The sequence below is a fragment of the Sturnira hondurensis genome, unplaced genomic scaffold (genome assembly GCF_014824575.4).
Source record: "Sturnira hondurensis isolate 20B ecotype Veracruz unplaced genomic scaffold, ASM1482457v3 Scaffold0002039, whole genome shotgun sequence".
Classification (NCBI taxonomy): domain Eukaryota; kingdom Metazoa; phylum Chordata; class Mammalia; order Chiroptera; family Phyllostomidae; genus Sturnira; species Sturnira hondurensis.
Genome location: NW_028074670.1, coordinates 3205691 through 3228630, shown reverse-complemented (window position 1 = coordinate 3228630; position 22940 = coordinate 3205691). Strand labels below are relative to the sequence as shown.

At 37.9% G+C, this 22940-nt stretch overlaps 1 protein-coding gene and 1 pseudogene across 1 annotated transcript in view; one reads left to right on the top strand and one right to left on the bottom strand.

The window, feature by feature from the left end:
- The window catches only part of DNAH6 (dynein axonemal heavy chain 6), a 261664-nt gene that overhangs the window by 196306 nt on the left and 42418 nt on the right, over positions 1–22940 (top strand). The window contains exons 61-64 of the mRNA XM_037039592.1: positions 213–446; positions 8093–8228; positions 10484–10653; positions 22051–22241. Of these exons, the coding sequence (XP_036895487.1) occupies positions 213–446; positions 8093–8228; positions 10484–10653; positions 22051–22241 (731 nt within the window). The remainder of the gene's footprint in view (positions 1–212; positions 447–8092; positions 8229–10483; positions 10654–22050; positions 22242–22940) is intronic.
- On the bottom strand, positions 12758–13439 carry LOC118982500 (nascent polypeptide-associated complex subunit alpha-like; annotated as a pseudogene).

The following is a 22940-nucleotide window of genomic DNA, read 5'->3' as shown; positions in this document are numbered from 1 at the left end:
AATATGGGGAAAGACAGGGAAATGCAGAAAATAGGTATCACACATCAATTTGGGGTGAATTCTGGACTTTCTCATAGTAGAGTATCCATTTCCTGTGCTGCTATTTGTTCACTGAATATGAGGGGAGGGAGGGAGGTGAGGAGCAGAGATTTTTTTTTCTTCTATGGAAACTGAATGAAATCAAGACATTGACAGAGCTCTCCTTCCCATAGTTGTTCAACACGACAATTGAAACTTCTGTGAAGGCAGATGATCTGAAGCAGCGCATGCAAATACTACTGGAACAGACCCTTCTAACTGCCTATGTCAATGTTGCGAGAGGACTTTTTGAACAGCATAAACTCATCTACAGCTTTATGCTTTGTGTTGAGATCCTGCGTCAGGAAGGAGTCTTAACTGATGCTGAATGGAATTTCTTTCTCCGAGGTTCTGCAGGACTAGAAAAGGTACCTGGTTCAAGTTTAGATGGTAAATGTTATTCTGGCTAGAGCCCACAAGCACCTACCACCATGATACATTTAGCTGTGTGGCCCAGTGTGAGGGCACGGGGGACCAGCAGGCCCAGGTTACAGCTTAGCTCTGACTCTGGGTGCTGTGTAATGTGGTGGCATTTATTCTCTTCTGCAGCAGTGGGATGCATAGAGGGATGTATGAAAAAGGATGTTGGGAGTAGCCAGTGAGCTAGAAGAATGTGAACATGTTTTTGAAAGTTGACCATGTTATAAATATGAGGAGTTAAAGTGTAATAAAAGTTATAATTAACAGACTTGGCAACAATGTTTGTGAAATCATGACCCTCTACTTTCTGGATACATTTTTCATTATAAAATATGGGAATAATATAACTTGACTGCCACCGTCTGTAATACTGGTATACAAGTTCTGCTACAAGTTTCCTTCATGTTCATCTTTTTATCTAACTTGCTCCAGCCCCATCAACCTGGTGTTGCTTGAATTAAGCCATTGTCCCCTCAACTACTGCCTGCAATCCCCACCTAGTCCCATTCTAAACTCTTGGCTCCATTCTGCCAATATTGAGCCCTACCCTTGGCCCTGCAGACATGACACCTGCACCTGTTTGCCAGTATTCAAACCTCAGTGTTTCACTGGGAGGTTGGACTTTATGCTTTTGCTTGACTCCCAGTGCCCTATGTTCTCAGGTCAAGCCCAGGCAAGACATTCCCACCAGATTCTTCTGCCTCTCCAACCACCACCCATCCTGCATGTACACATATTCTATTAATCCTTGCTTAATGCTGGCTTCATAATCACAGTTAATATGTACAAAGAGCTTACTATGGAAGTATATCAACCCATTTATTCCTCTCATTAGTCTTCTTATGTGAGTTCCTAATTTTATCACTAGTCTGCTGATAATTAGTCACAGAGAGATTAGAGAACTTACCATGATCACAAACCTGTACTTAATAGAGTTTGGAGCTGAGATTTGAACCCTTGAAGTCTGTACACTTATCCTCTTACCCACCTCATTCTGCTGCTATTAGTTGGTGACTCAGTCAGGCCCTTCTTTCCTCACAGGTCTCTTGTTAACAGACTGGTGTATAGTCTTCCCAAGGCTTGGAGAACTTAAAGAACTTTCCAAAATCATATAACTAATGCATGGCAGAGTCTGACTCAAACCTGTGTCTAAACTTCCAAAGCCCAAGTCCATCTGTTTTTTAGAAATGTGTTTGGGAGATATCTTTTATCTAGTTACTTTACTTATTCAATTACTAGTATCTTAATGCTAGTATTTTCCATTTTTATTGTAAGTGTTCCATATCAATTGATCAATAAACCAATAGAATAAAAAAACCACATGATCATCTTAGTAGACACAGAAAGCATTCGACAAGACCCAACGTCCTTTCATCATACAAACATTCAACAAACTAGAAATAGAAGAGAATTTCCTCCACTAGATAAAGGGTTTGTACAAAAACCCACAGCTAACATCATACTTAAAGGTAAAAGGCTGGATTCCTTCCTTCTAAAATCACAAACAAGACAGGACACCTGCTCTAACCACCTCTTTTCAACGTTGTTATGGAGATTCTTCTCAGGTCAATTAGGCAAGAGAATGAAAAGGCATCCGACTTGGGGAAGAAGTAAAACTATCTCTGTTTGCAGAAGACATCATTTTGTGCATGGAAAACACTAAAGAACCTACTTAAAAACTATTAGAATTCATTAAAAATTCAGCAAAATTGCAAGTACAAAATTAATTTGTATTTCTGCTGTACACTTACAATGAACAAGATGAAAATGAAATTAAGAAAACAATTCCACTTACAATGGCATCAGAGAGAATTAAAATACTTAGAAATAAATTTAACAAAGGAAGTTCTAACTTCTTCAGGGGGGACCTCCCCAAAACACAGAATTCTCTTCTGGAGGATTGGGCCCTCATAATGCAGGTTTCACCCACTAGGTGGGTGTTATAGAAACCCGTCTGTATCGGTGTACCATCTGGTGTACCACTTGGCATTGTTGTGAGAGGCTGCAGGAGGCTTCAGGGAATTCTTTTGAAGCCTCTTTCACAGCATTTGCCCATTCCACAGTGGGTGATTTGTGAGCATACCTGTCCATACCACGCTGCATGTTCAGCAGTTTTTGACCAAAAATGGCATGACATCCATGTTCTACCCTCCCTATTCACCTGATCTTGCCCCAAACAACTTTTTTTGTTTCCCAGATGAAAAAAGCCCTCAACAGGAACGATTTTGCTGGTGTGGAAGAAGTGAAGCAAATATCAGCACAAACGCTAAAAGGCATCAAAAATCAATGAGTTCAAAAACTATTTTCAGCAGTGGAAAAAAGTCTTGATAGGTGTATTGCATCAAATGGAGAGCACTTTGAAGGTGACAGAAGTTTAAACATGTAAGAATAAATACAGTTTTTTATGAATAAATTATCTTTTGGGGGGGTCACCTCTCATATTCTGAACATGTTGAAAGACATAAGAAGACCTAAATAAATGGAGAAACGCCCCACATCCATGGATTGGATACTTAATATTGTTAGGATGACAATACCCCCAAACTGATCTACAAATGCAGTACAAACCCTGTCAGAATCCCACCTGACTTCTTTGTAGAAATTGACAAGCTTATTCTAAAACTCACATGGAACTGCGCGGACCCAGACCCGAATCTCACTTCAAAGCAGCATATCTGGCACTAGGACAGATACGTAGATAAGTGGAGTCAAATTTGAGGAACCAGAAATAAAAGCATATCATTGTAGTCAACTGTTTTTTTTAAATGGTGCCAAGAAAATTTATTGAAATAGAAGTCATATTAACAAATAGTGCTAGGATGACTGGATAGCCAAATGCAAAAGTGAAATTAGTTCCTTACATCACACCACATTTAACTTAAAATGGACCAAAAGTCTAAATATAAGACCCAAACTCTTAATAGACATAGGAGTAAATTTTCATGACCACAGGTTTTATAATGGATCTTGAGATATGATACCAAAAACATGAACAACAAAAGAAAAAATAAATTGTACTTCAAAAATAATTTGTACAATGAAGTACAAAAACATGATAAACATGTTTTTGCCCTGGCTGGGTGGCTTATTTGGTTGGAGTATCATCCCATAGGCCAAAAACATTGAAGGCTAGATCCCCAGTCAGGGCACACACCTGGGTGATGGGTTCAATCCCTGGTCCAGGTTCATATAGGAAGCAACTGATCAATGTTTCTCTGTCATATCAGTATTTCTCTCTCTCTCTTTCTCTCTCTCCCTGCCTTCCTCTCCCTCCAAAATCAATAAAAACATCCTCAGGTGAGAATTTTAAAAAATTTAAAAATTTTAAAATGAACATATATTTGCTTCAAATAACACTATCAAGAAAATGAAAAAATAAGCCACAGAATGAGAGAAAATATTTGCAAATCATATCTGGTAAAGGATTTAGATTGAGACTATATAAAGAACTCTTACAATTCAATACTAAAAACATAGGTGACCCAACTTTAAAATAGACAAAGGACCTGAGGAGGTATTCCTCCAAGGAAGATATGCCTAAGCACATGTAAAGATGGTCAACATTATTGTTCATCAGGGAAATGTAAATGAAAACCAGAAGCAGATGCCACTTCACACCCACTACAATGGCTATTAGAACCTCATAAACTGCTTGTGAGAGCAAAAATGGTGCAGCTTCTTTGGAAAACAATATAGCAGCTTCTCAAGCAATTAAACATGGAAGTACCATGTGATTTAGCAATTCTACTCCTAGATACATACCAAAGAGAAATGAAAACATATGTGCACACAAAAACTTATATATGAATATTCATAGCAACATTATTCATAATGGCCAAAAGATGGAAACAACCCAAGTGTCCATCCACTGTTGAGTGGATAAGTGAAATGTGCTATATCCATACAATGAAATATTATTTAATTATAAAGAAGAATGTGGACTTCCTGCCAAGATGGAGGCATAGGTAGATAAGCTTTGCTTCCTCGCACAACCAAAAGAAGGACAACAACCAATTTAAAAACAAATAACAGCCCAAACTGCCAGAAAGTCAAACTGTCTGGAAGTCCAACAACCAAGGAGTTAAAGAAGAAACATTCATCCAGACCAGTAGGAGGTACAGAGATGGGCAGTGGGGACAGAGAAGATTCTTAGCAAGGCAGAGGCTGGCAGACCAGGTGGTCTGACATTAGTGTGCAGATAAACCAGGAGGAAGAACTGGGGAGTGAGACAGACTGTGAAACCCAGGGTTCCAGTGAGGGGAAGTGGAATCTCAAAACCTCTGGCTGTCAAAACCTGTGGGGGTGCCCTGGCTGATGTAGCTCAGTGGATTGAGCAAGGGCCTGCAAAACAAAGGGTCGCTGGTTCGATTCTCAGTCAGGGCATATGACTGGTTGCGGGCCAGGTCCCCAACAAGAGGCGCGCAAGAGGAAACCACACATTGATGTTTCCCTTTCTTTCTTCCCTTTACCTCTCTCAATAAAAAAATACCTGTATGGGGTTGCAGCAGTGAGAGAAACTCCCAATCTCATGGGAGAGTCTGTTCAAGGGACCCACAGGGTCTTGGAATGTACACAAATCCACCCACCTGGGGATCAGCACCAGAAGGGACCAATTCACTTGTGGGTAGTGAGGGGAGTGTCTGAAAGTAGCATTATTCCTTCTCTGACCCCTCCCCTACATACAGCGCTACAATTCAGGAAAATGGATTGCCCTGCCCTGGCAAATACCTAGGGCTCTGCCCCTCACAACATAACAGGAGTACCTAGCCAGAGAAACAACTAAGTGACAACAGGAGAGCCAACCTATCAGATACAGAGTTCAAAACACTGGTAATCAGGATGCTCACAGAAATGACGGAGTATGATCACAAAATACTAAAGAGGAAGAAGTGAAGGCTATGCAAAGTGAAATAAAGGAAAATATACAGGGAACCAACAATGAAGAGAAGGAAACCAGGATTCAAATCAACAATTTGGAACAAACGGAAGAAATAAATATTCAAGTGAAACAGAATGAAGAAACAAGAATTTGAAAAAAATGTGGAGAGGTTTAGAAACCTCTGGGACAACTTTAAATATTCCAACATCTGAATCATAGGGGTACCAGAAGGCACCCCTAAGGAGAAAAAAAGCAAGACATTGAAAATGTAATGAATGAAAACTTCCCCAATCTGGTGAAGGAAATAGGCATGAAAGACCAGGAAGCTCAGAGAATCCCAAAGAAGTTGGACCCAAGGAGGAACACACCAAGGCACATTACTCAAGATGGAAGATAAGGAGAGAATCTTAAAAGCAGCAAGACAGAAGGAGACAGTTACCTACAAAGGAGTTCCCATTAGACTATCAGCCAATTTCTCAAAAGAAACCTCACAGGCAAGAACAGGCTGGGAAGAAGTATTCAAAGTCATGAAAGGCAAGGACCTCCATCCAAGATTGCTCTATCCAGCAAAGCTAATATTTAGAATGGAAGGGCAGATAAAGTGCTTCCCAGATAAGGTCAAGTTAAAGGAGTTCATCATCACTCAGCCTTTATTATATGAAATATTAAAGGGAGTTATCTTAAAAAAAGATCAAAACTATGAACAGTAAAATGACAACATACTCACGACTATCAACAACTGAACTTCAAAACAAAAATACACTAAGCAAATGACTACAACAGGAATAGGATCACAGAAATGGAGATCATATGGAGGGTTTTCAGCGGAGAAAGGAAGGGGAGAAAATGGGGGAAAGGTACAGGGAATAAGAAGCATAATTGGCAGGTACAAAATAGACAGAGGTTAAGAATGGTATAGGTATAGAGAAGCCAAAGAACTTGTATGTATGACCTATGGACATGAACTGGGGGGCAATGCTGGACACACTGGGATGCAGAGTGGAAATGGATAAGGGGAGAAAATGGGATAACTATAATAGTGTAATCAATAAAATATACTTTAAAAAGAAGAAGAATGAAGTGCTAATACATTCCGCAACCTTAAAAACTGAATAAACCTTGGCCCTGGCTGGTGTAGCTCAGTGTATTGAGCACAGGCCTGCGAACCAGATGATCACCGTTCAATTCCCAGTCAGGGCACATGCTTGGGTTGCAGGCCAGTTTCCGGCAGGGGCCAGTTCCCTGCAGGGGATGCATGAGAAGCAACCATACATTGATGTTTCTTTCCTCTCTCCTTCCCTTCCCCTCTAAAAAGATAAATAAATAAAATATTTTTAAAAAATTGAATAAACCTTGAAAGCATTAAGCTCAGTAAAAGAAGTCATTCACAAAATATTCCACATTATGAAATTTGATTTATATGAAGTGTCCAGAGTACACAAATCCATAGAGACAGAGAGTAGTTTAGCCATTTTTTAGGGCCAGGTGGGCATAGACAAATAGGAGGGTAATAGCTAAAGGGTACATGGGGAATTGAAGATATAAAACATTCTAAAATTGACTGTGGTAATGATTGTACACATCTGTGAATTTACTAAAATACATTACATTGTATGCTTTAAATGGGTCAATGGAAGTGGCATGTGAATTCTATCTCATTAAAGCTGTTTTAAAATGTATGTTATCTCAGGCAAATATGCATCAAATTTTTGAAGAGTGAGTTTCAGTCTACAATCACAGCTGTTTCTGTCTCTTTTGAAACTGTTTACTCACATGAAAGTGCTTAATGGACTACTACCAGATAGCTTAATACTTTCCCCCCAAATTTCTAGGAACCTATGAAATGCTTAGACACACACTCAACCCTGCTAGAACAAGATTGCCACTTGTCTTGCTATTGACAGTGGTCTTCTACTCAGCTTTCCCTCTTTCCCCATCCCCTAAAGGTGAGAACATCTGAAAATCTGATTTGGAGACTAAATCCTGGGCGGGGGAAAAACATTATAAGAATACTTGGAGGTGGAGAGAGACTTGTGTGGTGTGATGAACAGGCTGCCTCATGGATGTGGACAACAGGGTGGTGATTGCTGAAGGGGGAGGGGATATTAGGGGACTAAATGGTAATGGGAAAATATAATAAAGATTATATATATATGGAGTAGAACAGGCTGGAAATAGACTTAACAGATTTAATGTTAACCCTTCACCAGCCGACTGCCTTCTGCAATGTCTACCAGAAAACTTTCATCAGCTGCACTTCTTTTCTTTTTTTTTTAATTTTAATTGTCGTTCAAGTACGGTTTTCTGCCTTTTACTCCCACCCCAGCCCTCCCCACCCACCCACCCCAGCCTTCCCCACCTCCTTCCCATTTTCCACCCCCATGTGTCCTTTATACTTGTTCCTGCGAACCCTTCCCCTTTTCCCCTGAAACTCCCTCCCCTCCCCGCTCTGGTCACTGTCAGCCTAATCAACAAAACAAACAAACAAGCAAAACATAACCAAAGACACTGAAATAGACATCATCTGCACTTCTTAGCAAAGGTCTACAGATAGAATTGATTCCATACCATTTCAATTTCACCATATCTTATTACTTGTCCTAGGTAAATGGTTATTTTTAGCATGCTATTACAGCTTGATTTTTCACTTAGACTAGGTGAAAACCTATTTTGTGGTTGTCTTTGTGAATCATTATTGTTTTCTTTCTTATACAGGAACGCCCACCTAAGCCTGAAGCTCCCTGGCTGCTTACCCCCATGTGGTTCACATGCTGTGACTTAGAGGAATCACTTCCAGTTTTCACAGGACTTACACAATATATATTGTTAAAACCTATTTCCATACGCTTAGGTAATATGGCAAAAGGATCTGCTATAGGGTATTGTAAACCAGTTCATCAATCCTAACTTGTCTCCTTTAACCTTTTTTACAATATCAGTCATTTTCACTAGGAAATTTCTTATTGTTAAGAAATTGTGAATGACTCATTTTCCTAATTTCTTGAGTTGAATGTTTAGCCTATGAATTTTAATATTTCATGTTTACTGCATTATACCCATTTTAAATATATATACATTTATTGCTAAGTATTGCTTTAGCTGCATCCCATAGTTTTTTTAACTTTTTAATGGAAGTAACATGCATACAGAGAAGTGCACAAAATCAAAATTGTACAACTTGATTAATTGTCAAAAACTGACTCTTCTCATGAGCCACTACCCAAATCAAGCACTGGAACAGCCTCAGCTTCCTAGAATCTTCTCATACTCCTTCACAGGGCCCTTACCCGCTCCCCAGAGGGAATGATTGCTCTGAACTATAACATCCTATATTAATTTTCCCCCACAATTTTTAATAGGTAGCCCTTTCAATGCTAAAAGTATACTGTTTAGTTTGAAAGCAATTAGGATATTTTGGGACTATCTTTTTTATTAATAGTTATGTTCTAGAAATTATATTTATAGTCTGCATAAAATTGATTCTTTGTAACTTATTTAGACTTCAGTTTATGTAAAATATTCCGAATGTGACATTCTTGGATGCAAGACTCCATATGTTCAGTTAACATCCATCACTAAGTATACAAAATTTTCATCTGTTTGTGATGAGAACTTTTAAGACTTATTCTCCAAGCAACTTTCAAATATACAATACAGTATGATTAACTGTAGTCATCATGATGTACATTACATTCCCAGGACTTATTTAGTTTTATAACTGGAAGCTTGTACCTTTTGACTCCCTCCACCCAGTTTGCCCACTCCTCCACCTCCTCCTCTGGCAACTACCAATCTCTGTACCTATGAGCTTGCAGCCACCTTCAGTCAAAGAGCACTGCAGTGTGCTGGACCTCGTGGTCCCATGCCATGTAATTGTCTGTATTCCATAGGGAAATTAGAAGTCTTGCAGAGGTGCGCACTACTGCAGGGCCATGGTTTTAGGTGTCACTAAATTCCTCTCAACAACTCTGTGATTGCTGTTATTAGGCCTTCAGAGGAAAGCCCCAACAGACCACCTGGAGAAAGTAGTTTTATAGCCTAAAATGTAAGCCGACTACTTAGCCTAATGTTTGACACTGTTTCATGACTGGCTGTGTTGGCTTGCTGAGAGGCTCAAAGCACACTGTGCACCCTCCACCTAGAGGAATTTCAATGCTAATTCCTACTGCATATTATAGCCACTGTAAGAGCTAAGTAGGATCCTAACCCTTATGTGAAATGCAAGCCTATTTCTTACAATATTCCAGTGGTAGTTGGGAACAATGTATTATGCTTATCAGGACATAAAGCTATACTATATATGTTGATTTGGTCATATATTATTAACATTGTTCAAAATACCTATGCCAGAATTTTCCATTGCTTCATCTGTCTGTCACAGACTGATAATGGTATGTTATTTCCTAACACAATTATTATTTTCTGCTTTTTCCTCTACCTCCCACAGAGATTGATGTATTCTTTTTTTTTAAGATTTTATTTATTTATCTTTTAGAGGGGAAGGGAAGGAGAGAAGTATCAATGTATGGTTGCCTCTAGTGAGTCCCCTGCTGGGAACTGGCCTGCAACCCAGGCATGTGCCCTGACTGGGAATCGAACCCCGATCGTGTGGTTCGCAGGCCCGTGCTCAATCCACTGAGCTATACCAGGCAGAGCAACATTGATGTATTCTTATGCTATTTATTATCTGGGACATATTATTTCATTTTATTCTGTTTTTTATTATGAGGTTTGTATTTTAATCTAACTGATGCGATTTGTCTCATTTAATTATATTTGCCTTGAATTCTAAGTTATGCAATGTTACTCTTATCACTTCAATTTTTTGTTTGCATTTGGTTAGTGCATTTCTCTGCATCCTTTTATTTTAGCCTCTGTTATTTTTTTTTAGTTTTGCTTTTTGTAAGTAGTTCTCTGTTGAAGTTTTTTCTCATCCAATTTAAATATTTTGTTCTTAATTAGGTTGGTTATGGGGAGATTGATATATTTAGATTTGTAGAAAAAGCTAATAATAAATGTATAGATTTTTAAATTACCAACTACATTTATTTAATTTCAAAGTCAAAACAACTGTAATTAGAGCATCTTTTAAAATTACATTTCCAGGATCTTTTGAGACTTCCATTAACCCACAAGAATGGGAAGGCTATCCCAATGTGGAGACTGAAGAGGAATTCATGATGCAGGACAATGAGGCCATACAGATTGATCTTTGGCTCTCAGAATTAAGTTCTTTCCAAAAGCTAATCCTTATTAAATGTTGTAAAGAAGAAAAGGTAAGTTACCTTTTTAATCTAAATAACTGTGTTATAACTATTTCTACCAAAGCTCACCAGCTAGTTATGATCCATGAACTGATTAGATTTGTTTAAAGAGTAACAATGGCCAAGCTTGGGAGGAAAAACTAAGAAACGGAGACCCTGTGTTATTAACATAACATAATATGCTAACAGAAAAAGGTGAGAGAAAAGGCTGGAGAGCCATCCCAACACCCGGCCACCCTAGTCTGCACTGGTGAGGAACTGTGCTCTCCCGCAGAGAACACAGACTGCGGGCGGGTGGTAGCAGGGAACTGGTGGGCCTTTCAGCTCTTGGCAGCACTGGGAAGAAGGCATTTAAAGAGGAAAAAAAAACATAGTCACCATGACTAGTTAGAAGACTATTGAAGAGCCTGTCTAGGCAAGAAATGATGGCAGCCTGATTAGGATAGAGGTAGTAGATTGAAGAGATGGAGGGGCACGTGGAGACAAGACAACTGCTTCAGCTCCTAGTTTCTGGTGGGTACTGACAGGGATAGCTGTATCAACCACTTCAGCAAATGTGAAAGAAGAAACATGTCAGAGAAAGATCACATTGAGTCTGTAGTGCCTGACAGCTATCAGAGTGTATAACCATTAGGAGACTAATTAATATGTAAGTAGAAAACTCTAGAGAGAAATATCGGTTAGAAATAGAGATTTGGGAATCACCAGCATTGAGTTGGAAAGTAAAACTAAGGGAGTTGTTGAAATTGTAGCGGAATAACTAATAATAGAATGAGAGAAAAGAGTCAGGTGATGGATGAAACCCTGAGGAGCACAGATGTTTAAAGAAAGGATGAGGAGCCCATGAGAAGCAATAGCCAGGAGGCAAGGAAAATAACGGGAGGAAAAAGTAACATGAAAACCAAGGAAGTATGGAGCTGGTCAACTCCCCTGCAAACTGTGTGCTCCCACCAATCCTTATGGAAACTCCTGCGAGCCCTGTGGCAACTCTTAAACAGGTTGTTGTTAACTTAAATACTGTCATCCTCTTTGAAGACAACATGAAGCCATTTAGATCAAACATAGAAAATGTTCCCGGGTTGTGCCTTTGCCAGAGCTCAGTTGCCTTCAGAAACCTTGTCATGCCAACTGTGATATTTCTAGACATGGAAATGCTTTCCAGATCCAACAAGAAAAAACACATCATCAAGTTTCAATGTCTGGCAAACTCCCTCCCACCGAGGTTTGAGCCTCATTGCATCTGAAGACATCCAGCTCCCTGTAATCTGAGCCCAGGTGTTACTTCAGGGCATTTTCTGTACTTCTCCATGCCTTCATAAATGATTTCTATTATCTGTCTTTTTTACACTAGCCATTCTAGTGAGTGTAAGGTGGTATCTCATTGTGGGTTTGATTTGCATTTCCCTAATGGCTAATCATGGTGAGTATCTCTCTCTAGATTTTTAAAAATATTTTTTTATTTATTTTTAGAGAGAGGGGAAGGAAGGGAAAAAGAATGGGAGGGAAACATCAATTTGTGAGGGATACCTTGACTGGTTGCCTCTCTCACATCTCCAACTGGGGACCTGGCTCGCAGCCCAGGCATGTTGGGAATCGAACTGGTGACCTTTTGGTTCACAGGTCAGCATTCAATCCACTGAGTCACAGCAGCCACGGTGGTGAGCACTCTTATACTTACTGGCTATTTGTAGAACTGTCTATTCAGCTCCTATAACATTTTTAATTGGGTTATTTGTCTTTTTATCATAGATTTGAAAGTTCTTTATGCATTCTAAATACAAGTCCCTTATCAGATGCATCATCTGAAAAAATGTTTTTCCATTCTATGGCTATCTTTTCACTTTGTTGACAGTGTCCTCTGAAGCACAAGTTGTTGTGGATTTTTTTTTTATTTTGATGATGCCCAGTCTATTTTTCTTTTGTTGCTCATGATTTTTGTGTCACATCTAAGAAGCCATTGCCTAATCGAAGGTCATAAAGATTTACTCATACGTTTTCTTCTACACTACAAAGTTTCATCTCTTACATTTATATCTTTGATCCATCTTATTCATTCCATAAGAAGCCATGCCTTTATCGATAATAAAAACAGTACAAATTTCAAAGCAGCCTGCAGTTACTCTTTTGAAACACCAAATAAGTTCATCATTTTTAGATAGTTACATTGTTAATTCCATAATAGCATTTTCAATATTATTCATGTTGTTCCTCAAGGTTCAGACTGCCATTGCTCTTGACATACGTGCTTGGCATGACCAATTACTTGTGTGTCCATAATTTCCACACCTGTTTCATCAACTTCTTCCTCTTCACTCTTCCCTTTTACAGTTGGAGTCTGTGTATTTTCTTGAATATTTGATGCACCTTCGCCTTGAACTTTGAGTTTCTCAGAAGCTGCTAGTTGTACTTGATGATATAAATCCTTGACCTTGGCTTCCCCCAAAACTATGTAGGTATCTGAAGCAGGACTCTTGTAGACATCTGGTTTTGTGATAACAAAGAGGATACTCTTAGATCTCTGTATAGTGACACTAGCAAGCCCTGTAACCTGTCAAAGGTTTGCACATACCTTTCTGTGCCTTCTTTTCACTCAGCTCCTGGCTTTTCTGACTGGTCCTTCATCAATTTCAGCTGCTGCTGCCTGTTGGGCTCATTGGGTGGTTGCCTGTGTGGATTTGTTGTTGGAGCTCTGATACTGATTCATCACTGTCAGATTCTGTTCTAGACCTTGTCTCAGACTGGGGCTGTAGCAACTCCTGCTCTGTAACAGAGACAGTTTCTGTGGCTTCGCCTGGCATTTTCTGTGGGATATGCAGAGCCACAGTGGTGGCAGAAAGAGCTCTTTGATCCATTTTGAGTTAATTTTTTATATAGTGTTAGGTAAGGAACCAACAGATTCTTTTGCATGTGGCTAGTCCTAGCACCATTTGTTGAAAAGACTATTACTTCCTCCATTGAATGATCTTGGCACCTTTGCCAAAAATAAATTAACATACTATAGGAGTTTATTTTTGAAATATCAAGTCTATTCCATGCCCTGGCTGGAGTGGCTCAGTGGATTGAGTGCTGGCCTGAGAACCAAAAAGTCGCTGGTTCTATTCCCAGTCAGGGCACATGCCTGGGCAGAGTGCCCAGTTGGGGGCACTGGAGAATCAACTGATCAATATTTCTCTCCCTCTCTTTCTCCCTTCCTTCCCCTCTCTTTAGAAAAGTAAATAGAATCTTTTTTTAAAAAAAAAGTCTATTCCATTCATCTGTATGGCTATCCTTATGCCAGTATTTTGCTATCTTGATTACTGTAGTTTTGTAGCAAGTGTTGAAATTGGCAAGTGTGAATTCTCCAACTTTGTTCTCGTTAATCAAGATTGAATTGGCTATCTGGGATTATTTGAGTTTCCATGTGAATTTTAGGATAAGCTTGACAGTTTCAAGGGGGGGAAAAACAGCCAGAATTTTGAAAAGCATCTATAGATCAATTTGGGTCATACTGTCAACTTAAATTTAACAACATTGTCTTTCAATCCATGGACATGGGATGTTTTTCTATTTATTTGGATCTTCTTTAATTTATTTCAACAGTGTTTTAGAGTTCTCACATTGTTCTTTCACTTCTCTTATTAAATTTATTCCTATGTATTTTGTTCTTTCTGATACTTTTATAAATAGAATTACTTTCTTAATTTCATTTTTTGTTTTCTCATTGCTACCATAAAAAAATACAATTGATTTTTGTATCCTGCAAGCCCACTGATCTTATATGTTAGTTCTAATAGATTTTTCACTAGGTTCCTTAGCATTTTCTATATACAAAATCATGTCATCAGCAAATAGAGATAGTTTCACTTCAACCTTTACAATCTAGATATCTTTCATTTTATTTTTTTGTCCAACTTCCCAAGCTATCCAGTAAAATGTTGAAAAAAAGTGATTAGACTGGATAACCTTGCCTTGTTCCTCTTAGGAAGAACACTATTTAGTCCTTCCATTAAATATGATGTTAGCTATGACATTTTCATAGATAACTTTTAACAGGTTGAGGAAGTTCCCTTCTATTTCTAGTATTTTGAATGTTTCTCTGAAGTTTTTTATATTTTTAAATTAAATTTATTTTTGGAGAAGGAGAAATGTCACTTTATAATTCCTTTTTTATAAAAATATGCTAGAAAGATAGAATTGTTACTTAAAGAAACAGATTTTTAAAATTGACATTGACTGAGCTATATTATTTTCTCAGATTTTTGAGACATAATTGACATGTAACATTCTATAAGTAAGAGCATACAATGTGATGACATGATATACATACATATCGCAAAATGATTACTACAATATGGTTAGTACTACGTCCATCACTTCACATAATTGCCATCACTTCACATTTCAGATACACTGACTTAGTGGTTTTTAAGTGTATAGTATTGTTAACTATAGTCTCCATGACATATATGAGATCCTCTCTACTTGTTCATATTATAACCGGAAGTTTTACCCTTTAACCCTATTTCTCACACTCCCTGTCATCTAGCAACCAACATTTTACTCAGTTTCTGTGAGTTCAGCTTTTTTAGATTCCACAGATAATTGATACATATATCATACAGTATTTGAGTTTCTCTGACTTATTTAGCTTAGTGTGCTGTCCTCAAGGTCCATCAATGTAATTACAAATAGCAGGATTTCCTTAATTTTTATGACTAAATATCTCATTGTATGTATTTACCACTTTTTCTTTATCCATTAATCTGTAGATAGATCTTTAGGTTGCTGCCATGTCTTAGCTAGTGTGAATAATGCTGCATTTAATATGGGAGTTCAGGTATCTCTTTGAGGTAGTGATTTTATTTCATTCACATAAATACCCAGAAGTGATACTGTCCTATCATTGGCAGCTATATTTTTAATTTTTTAAGGACCCTCCATAGTGTTTTCCCATAGTGGCTGTGGCAGTTTACATTCCTGCCAGCAGTGCAAAAGAGTTCCCTTTTCTCCACATCCTCACTAACACTAGTTATCTTATCTTTTTGTTAACACCCATTCTAATAAGTGTGAGGGGATATGTATTGTGATTTTGATTTGCATTCTTGTGGTGATAGTTATGTAGAGCACCTTTTCGTGTATCTGTTGGCCATTTATATATATTCTTTGGAAAAATCCCTATTTAAGTCCTTTGCTCATTTTCTTAAATTGATTCTAAATCAATTTAAGAAGGGAGAAAGAGAGGGAGAAAAACTTAGGCGTGAGAGAGAAACATCAATTAGTTGCCTCTTGCACATGCCCTGACTGGTGACCAAACCCACAACCTAACATGTGCCCTGACCGGAAATCGAACCCGTGATCTTTTGGTCTGCTGGATGATGACCAACCAACTGAGCCACACTAGCCAGGACTTTTTGCTCATTTTTAAATCAGATCATTTGTTTTTTGCTATTGAGTTGTATGAGCCCCTTTTATATTTCAGATTTTAGCCCTTTATCACATATACGGTTTGCAGATATTTTCTCCTGTTTCGTAGGTTGCCTTCTCATCTTGTTGATCATTTCTTTTGCTGTGCAGGAGCTTCATCATTTGAGGTAGTCCCACTTATTTCAGCTTGTTGTTACTTACGCTTTTGGTGTTATATCCAAAAATGTGTCGCCAAAACCAATGTCAAAGAGCGTTTTCCCTATGATTTCTTCTAGGAGTTTTATATTTGGGGGTCTTATATTAAATTCTTTAATCCATTTTGAGTTAACTTTGTGAGTGGCATAAGAAAGGGTCCAACTTCATTCTTCTACATGTGAATATCCAGTTTACCCATCACTGTTTTTTTAAAGAGACTAACCTTTCCCCACTGGTCATATGTGGTTCACTTCTCAAATATTAATGGACCATATATGTGTGGGTTTATTTCTGGGCTCTAAATTATATTCTAATCATCTTTGTGTCTGTTTTTATTTCAGAACAATACTGCTTTGATTATTATCCTTTGTAATATAGTTTACATTCAGGAAGGCTTCTGCCTCCACCTTTGATCTTCTTTCTCAGGGTTGCTTTGGCCATTTTGGGTAATTTGCAGTTCCATAAAAACTTTAGGATTCTGTTATTTCCATGAAAAAAGCTAATGGAATTTTGATTAGGGTTAGAGAATCTATACATGACATTAGGTAGCAAGGACATTTTAACAATATTAATTCTTAAAATCCATGAGCATGAAATATATTTCTATTTGTGTCTTCGATTTCTTTCATCAATGTCTTATAATTGTCACTGTATTGATCTTTTACCCCCTTGGTTAAATTTATTTCCAGCTATTTTATTTTTCTGATGCTATTATAAGTGAGATAGTTTTTATTTCTCTTTCAGATATTTCATCGTTAGTGTGTAGAAGCTGGTTTTTGTATGTTAGTTTTGTATTCCACTACTTTACTGAATCCATTTATTAGGTCTAACAGGTTTTCTCTTTTTTTAATAGCAAGTAGTTGTATTTATTTTTTAATATGTTTTATTGATTATGCCATTACAGTTGTCCCATTTCCCTCCACCATGCACACCCACTCCCCCATCCCCCCCTTTAGTTCATGTCCATGTGTCACAAGTTCTTTAGATTCTATATTTCCCACACTATTCTTGTCCTCCCCATTTTCTACCTACCATCTATGCTACTTAGTCTCTGTATCTTCTCCAGTATTTTTTCTTTAAGTGAGCATTTTCTGTATACAAAATAAAGATATCTGCAAATAATAACAGTTTTACTTCTTCCTTTCTGATATAGATGGCTTTTCTTTTTCTTGCCCAATTGCTCTGGCTAGAACTCCTGTTACTATGATAAATATAACAGTCTGTTTTAAGCAGATTAACAACTTAATATGGATTGTATACAAAACCTCACACATACACACGTTTTATTATTTGATGTCACAATTTACTTTTTATACAATGTATCCTTTAACAAATTATTTTAGCTATAATTATTTTAATACTTTTATCCTTTAACCTTTTACTAGAGTTAAGTAATTAACACAACATAATTCAGTATGAGAATATTCTGGATTTGTCTATATACTTACCTATACCAATGTCTTACATATTTTTACATTTTCATGTTACTAATTAGCACTCTTTCATTTCAGCTGAAGAACTCTCTTCAGCATTTCTTGTAAGGCAGATCCAGTGGTAATATGTCCTTTCAGCTTTAGTTTGTTTAGAAGAATATCTTTCCTACCTTTTAGAAGGATAACTTTGATGAATAAAGATTTTTGGTTACCAGTTTGTTTGAGGTGTTTGTTTATTTGTTCGTTTGTTCATTTGTTTGTTTGTTTTTGGTGTGGGGTGGCACTTTGAATATATCATCCATTCTCTCCTGGTCTGAAAGGTTTGTGTGGAGAAATCTACTGACAGCCTTATGGGAGTTCCTTTGTTTGCAAGGTTTTTTTTTTCTTGCTATTTTTAAAAATCTTCTCTTTCTCTTTGATTTTTAAACACTTTTATTGTAATGTATCTTGTAAAAGATCATTTTTGGATTGAAATTTTGAAGGAATCTAGAAGCTTCATGAACTTAGATGGCCAAATCTCACCCCAGATTTTGGGAATTTCTCAGTGAGTATTTCTTTAAATAAGCTTTCTACCCCCTTCTCCTTCTCCTTCCCCTCTGGGACTATATAGATTTATTTTTCTTTATTCTCTTCTCACTGAATAATATTATAGGACCTGTCTCCTACTTCACAGATACTTTCTTCTGCTTGATTTACTTTGCTGTTGGTACTTTCTATTGCATTTTTCATTTCATTCATTTTTATTATTTTTATCTCTCTATTGAACTTCTAATTTTTACTGATGTATTTTTTCTTGATTTTGTTTCATTGTCTTTATGTATTTTCCTTTTAGCTCACTGAGCTTCCTTAAAACAAATATTTTGAATCCTTTGTCCAAAAAATCATAGACATCCATTTCTTTGAGGTAAGTGACTGGAAAATTATTATGCTCCTTTGTTGGTATCATGTTTTCAGGATTTTTCATGTTGCTTGATTTTTACATTGGTGTTTTCACATTTAAAAATTCAGTCACCTCCTTCAGTCTTCACTGGCTGGCTTTAGGAGAGAGATGCCTTCTGACAGCCCTATTCAGAAGTTGAGGCTTTCTCATACCTTTTCTAAGGATATGCTAGCTCCTCACTTCTTCCCTCTCAGGGAGAATTTTTAAGGTTGTATTCATTCTTTCAGTTCTTCAAAGCAAGCCCAAGTGTTGGAGTCTCTTGTTTGCTTTCCCTAAGACAGTGCTGAATGCTCATGTTTCTGTGCCTTCTTCCATTTCACAGAGTTGGATCAACTTTTTGCACATGGTCCCTGGGAGGATCCTCAGGTGAGGCATCCTCAGCATCTTGCAGGCAGGCCTCCTGATGGAGCCTGAGAAGCAGGTAGTAGGAACCACATTCCGTGTGCTCCATTCTGAGCTCTGGCTGCTGTTCTCCCAGCCACTCAGCACACTCCAGTTGGGCGGTTCACAAATCACTATTCTGGTGTATGAAAGATATGGAACTCCTTGACAGTGTCCTGCACAGCTGGAAAAGTCAGGAGGTTAATCACATATTCTCACTTTCCCCCATGAGAGAAATCTTGTTCTGAGAAGGACAGTCTTGGTACAGAGCTGTGCCACCTTGGGAGATGGTAATGACACAGGTAAAGTGAAACTGTTTCTCTTAGTTTCTTCAATGCATCCAATTTTGATTTTTTTTTTTTTTGCTTTAATCATGTGCTTGAACTCTCTTGCTGGACTCCTAGACTTCCACAAAGGTACTCTTATTCATGAGTGTCAAAATTGGTGTTCTTTAAGGGAGAGATGGTAAAAATATCTCCTACCATCATTTTGACTTCAAGAATTTTTAAGTCACCTTTTGGATCAGCTGTAAGAAGATATAGACAAATTAAATAAACTATGGAAGACTGATTCTGAATTTGAGGAAAGAAATTCACCTTGATGAATTTGGGCTGATACCACTGCTACTAAAATGTATCATTGTTATTAGTAATTTTAAGATACTAAACTTTCCAAAACCACTTCAATGACCTATCCCTACTCATTAACCTTCTGCAAGGAAAAAAATCACTTCCTTATTTCATTTGACATTCTCTTCGTTTCTTCTTTAGGGCTCACTAACTTGAATACGCACATAGGTAAATGGCGGTGATGGTTTCATAACATTATGAATGTATTCAATACCAGTAAACTATATACTTAAAATGGTTAAGATGATAAATTTTGTGTGCATTTTACTACAATTTTTTTAAGTTCTTGAGTGTTTCACCCAAATACTAACTAGGCCTAACTTTGCTTTGCTTCCAAGATCAGACGAGATCAGGCACATTCAGGTGATGTGGCCAAAGGGGATTTCAGGCTGGAGGAAAATGCGAAGGAATTGAGAAGTACAGATTGGTGGTTACAGATTAGTCATGAGGATGTAAAATACAGCATAGGGAATATAGTCAATAATATTGTAATAACTATGTATGCTGATATGAGTACTGGAAATATAGGGGGAACAATTTGTAAAGGATATGATTGCCTAACCACTATTGTATATACCTAAAACTAATGGAAAATAATATTGAATGTAAACTGCAATTTAAAACTTTTTAAATTTTTTTCAAGTTCTCAACTGTGATGGGAGAAGTGTAAGCACAAGTGTTATAATATGTACTTTGTCAGCCACCGGGTCTTCATTCTTCATCTAATAGCTTAAATGAGTTTAGTCACTAATGAAGAATGAGAAGGGGTCATTCATTATTCCCAAACATTTAAACTCATCTTCCCATCACAATGAAAGCACAAAACCACCTCTTCCTCTAGGCAGAGAATTTCAAAACATAGTCTCAATAGTGAATTTGTGTACTATCAGCACTTTAATACCTTTTAAAAAAGTATTTATCTGAATCAGGAATTCCCCATGAAAATGCCCAGTGGATTCTGATAGGAAGGAAGACATAAAAAATGCTCTGAGGGCCTCAGCCAGAGACTGTTTAAAGGACAAGCAACAGATCAAGGAAAAAGTTCTAAGCAAAACATAGTGGAGTCTCATATATCAGAATTGGGAAACTCAACTTATAAAGAACAGAGTGAGAAGAGCTCTCAGCAAAGGACTTGGTGATAAAGAGGGAGGAGACTGAAAATTCTCTGATCCTGCAACCATACATGGAATTAGCTGAGGGTGATCTTCAAGAAATACCTGACTCTGTACATCCTAGGTATCTGAGAAATCTGAAGCATTTCCACAGCAAATTATTGCCATTATGTCCATAAAGACCTCGATGAGAATAAAATAGCAAAATTCCAGAAGGTTCACAGAGAGAAGTTGATCAGTTCCAACCATGTGATATGGAAGGACCTTGAGGAGAAGGTCAGTAGATACTAAGGCCTACAGAAGCATTGTACAGGGGTATACATAAAGACCCCAAATAACTACAGTCTCAGAACCAGTGCAGAATAATAAGACTTTCTTGGATGGAATGGGATATGGTCAGGACTCTGAAAGGAAGGATAGTTTAGATAGAGTGTACATAAGCTGGAGCTGGGGAACAGGTAAGAACCGCCAAGGCAAGACACCTTCAATACTCCTACGAGCTCAGCAGCATTATCAGCCACTCCCTATTCAGACTGTTACATCAGTGATGGATTCAAAATAAAAAAGCAAGCCTGGTTCATTTATACTGACTGGAATAACCAGAATCCAAGAAGACTCTATGCTGAATGAGATAGGAGTTGTTACATTTATCTTTTATATGGACAATGAAGGAAACACATTGGTTCAGAAAATGACCAGGCAGGGGGATGATCAGGGATCTGAGGCTTCTTCCCAAGAGAGATCAGAAGAGGTTGATGAGTAAATGAGAGATGGAGGTGGTGAGACAATATATGGAGTCAATTCTTCTGAGAAGTTAGCTTGAGAATGGAGAACAAAAAAATGAAATAGTAGCGGGGAAGGGCCTTCAATCAAGAGAAGGCTCTTGTTTGGGTATTAAGACTAGGAGACAGTAGAGCCTAGTTGTATGATGATTGGGAGGTCATGAAGAAAGGGAGAGATCAATAATGCAGACTCAATGGAAGGACTGAAAGAGAAGTCCACACAAATGCAAGAGGGGTGGAACAAAAAGAGGCGAGGATGAGGAGACCCCAGGTTCATAGATGGAATGATGAGGGCCTTTCTTCTCATCCAATAGTTCATCCTGGTCAATGAAGTCATGAGAACCATGGCTGTCAGAAGTCATGCAGTGTACAAATCCACCAAACTGATCCGTAGGAAGAAATATATCTAGTCAAGAAAGAATTAATTCAAAGTACAGGGCACCAACCTCTGAGAAGTTGAAGGGGAAACAGAATAAAATTATGAAGGACACTCAACCAACGCAGTTTTTTAATGTTTTTCTTTTCACCTTTCAGGTGGTTTTTGCTCTTACAGACTTTGTAATAGAAAATCTTGGAAAACGCTTTATAGAGACACCACCTACTGACCTGCCTACTCTGTATCAAGACATGTCGTACAACACTCCCCTGGTATTTATCTTAAGCACAGGCTCAGATCCCCTGGGCGCGTTTCAGAGGTTTGCCCGGGAGAGCGGGTATTCAGAACGGTAAGGTCACATTGTGCAGTATTAACAACTCATATGAACATGTGCTTGTTAAAATTTGCCCTTTTGGTTCCCTCTTTGGAGTGTAAATCCCTACATTAAGGTAGCCTTTACTAAATAAATGAAGATACATTCATATTTAGCTACATATGTTGTTATAATGGAGTCAAAAATCACAAGAGCAGATGTCAATTTCACTTAAGAAATAGAAGACTGTTTAAAATATTGAAGTATGATAATCTAGTGGTTCAGTAACTAAAACTTACTTGTCATTTAAGACATTTTTAATGTAATTGTAAAAGTACTATAGTTTATTCCTTATGCTCAAATATGCAAAAAAAATCTATAGTTCTTTATACTGTATTAACCTCATCTCTCTCATGAGCCTCTGCTTTGCTGAGTGATAGGGAAAGGGGGAAGTTTAACTCATTACTGTATCTTCTTCTGATATAAATGCCTCTAGTTTAAGCTGATTTGACTTCTTTCTCATAAGTGCTCAGTCTTCCTGGCTTCTCCTTCTTTCCTCATCCCTCCCCAAGATGGTGTCCAGATGAGTAGGAAAGGGCACAATACCACAGGGTGGCAAGGGACAGTAGGAGTCTCTTATCTAGGAGGTAACCTCCAGCTCTGACAGGCCCCCACGTGGAGTAGCTGGCCTGGCCTGCTCCCTGGACTGGGGATTACAGATGATGGATCCCCTCT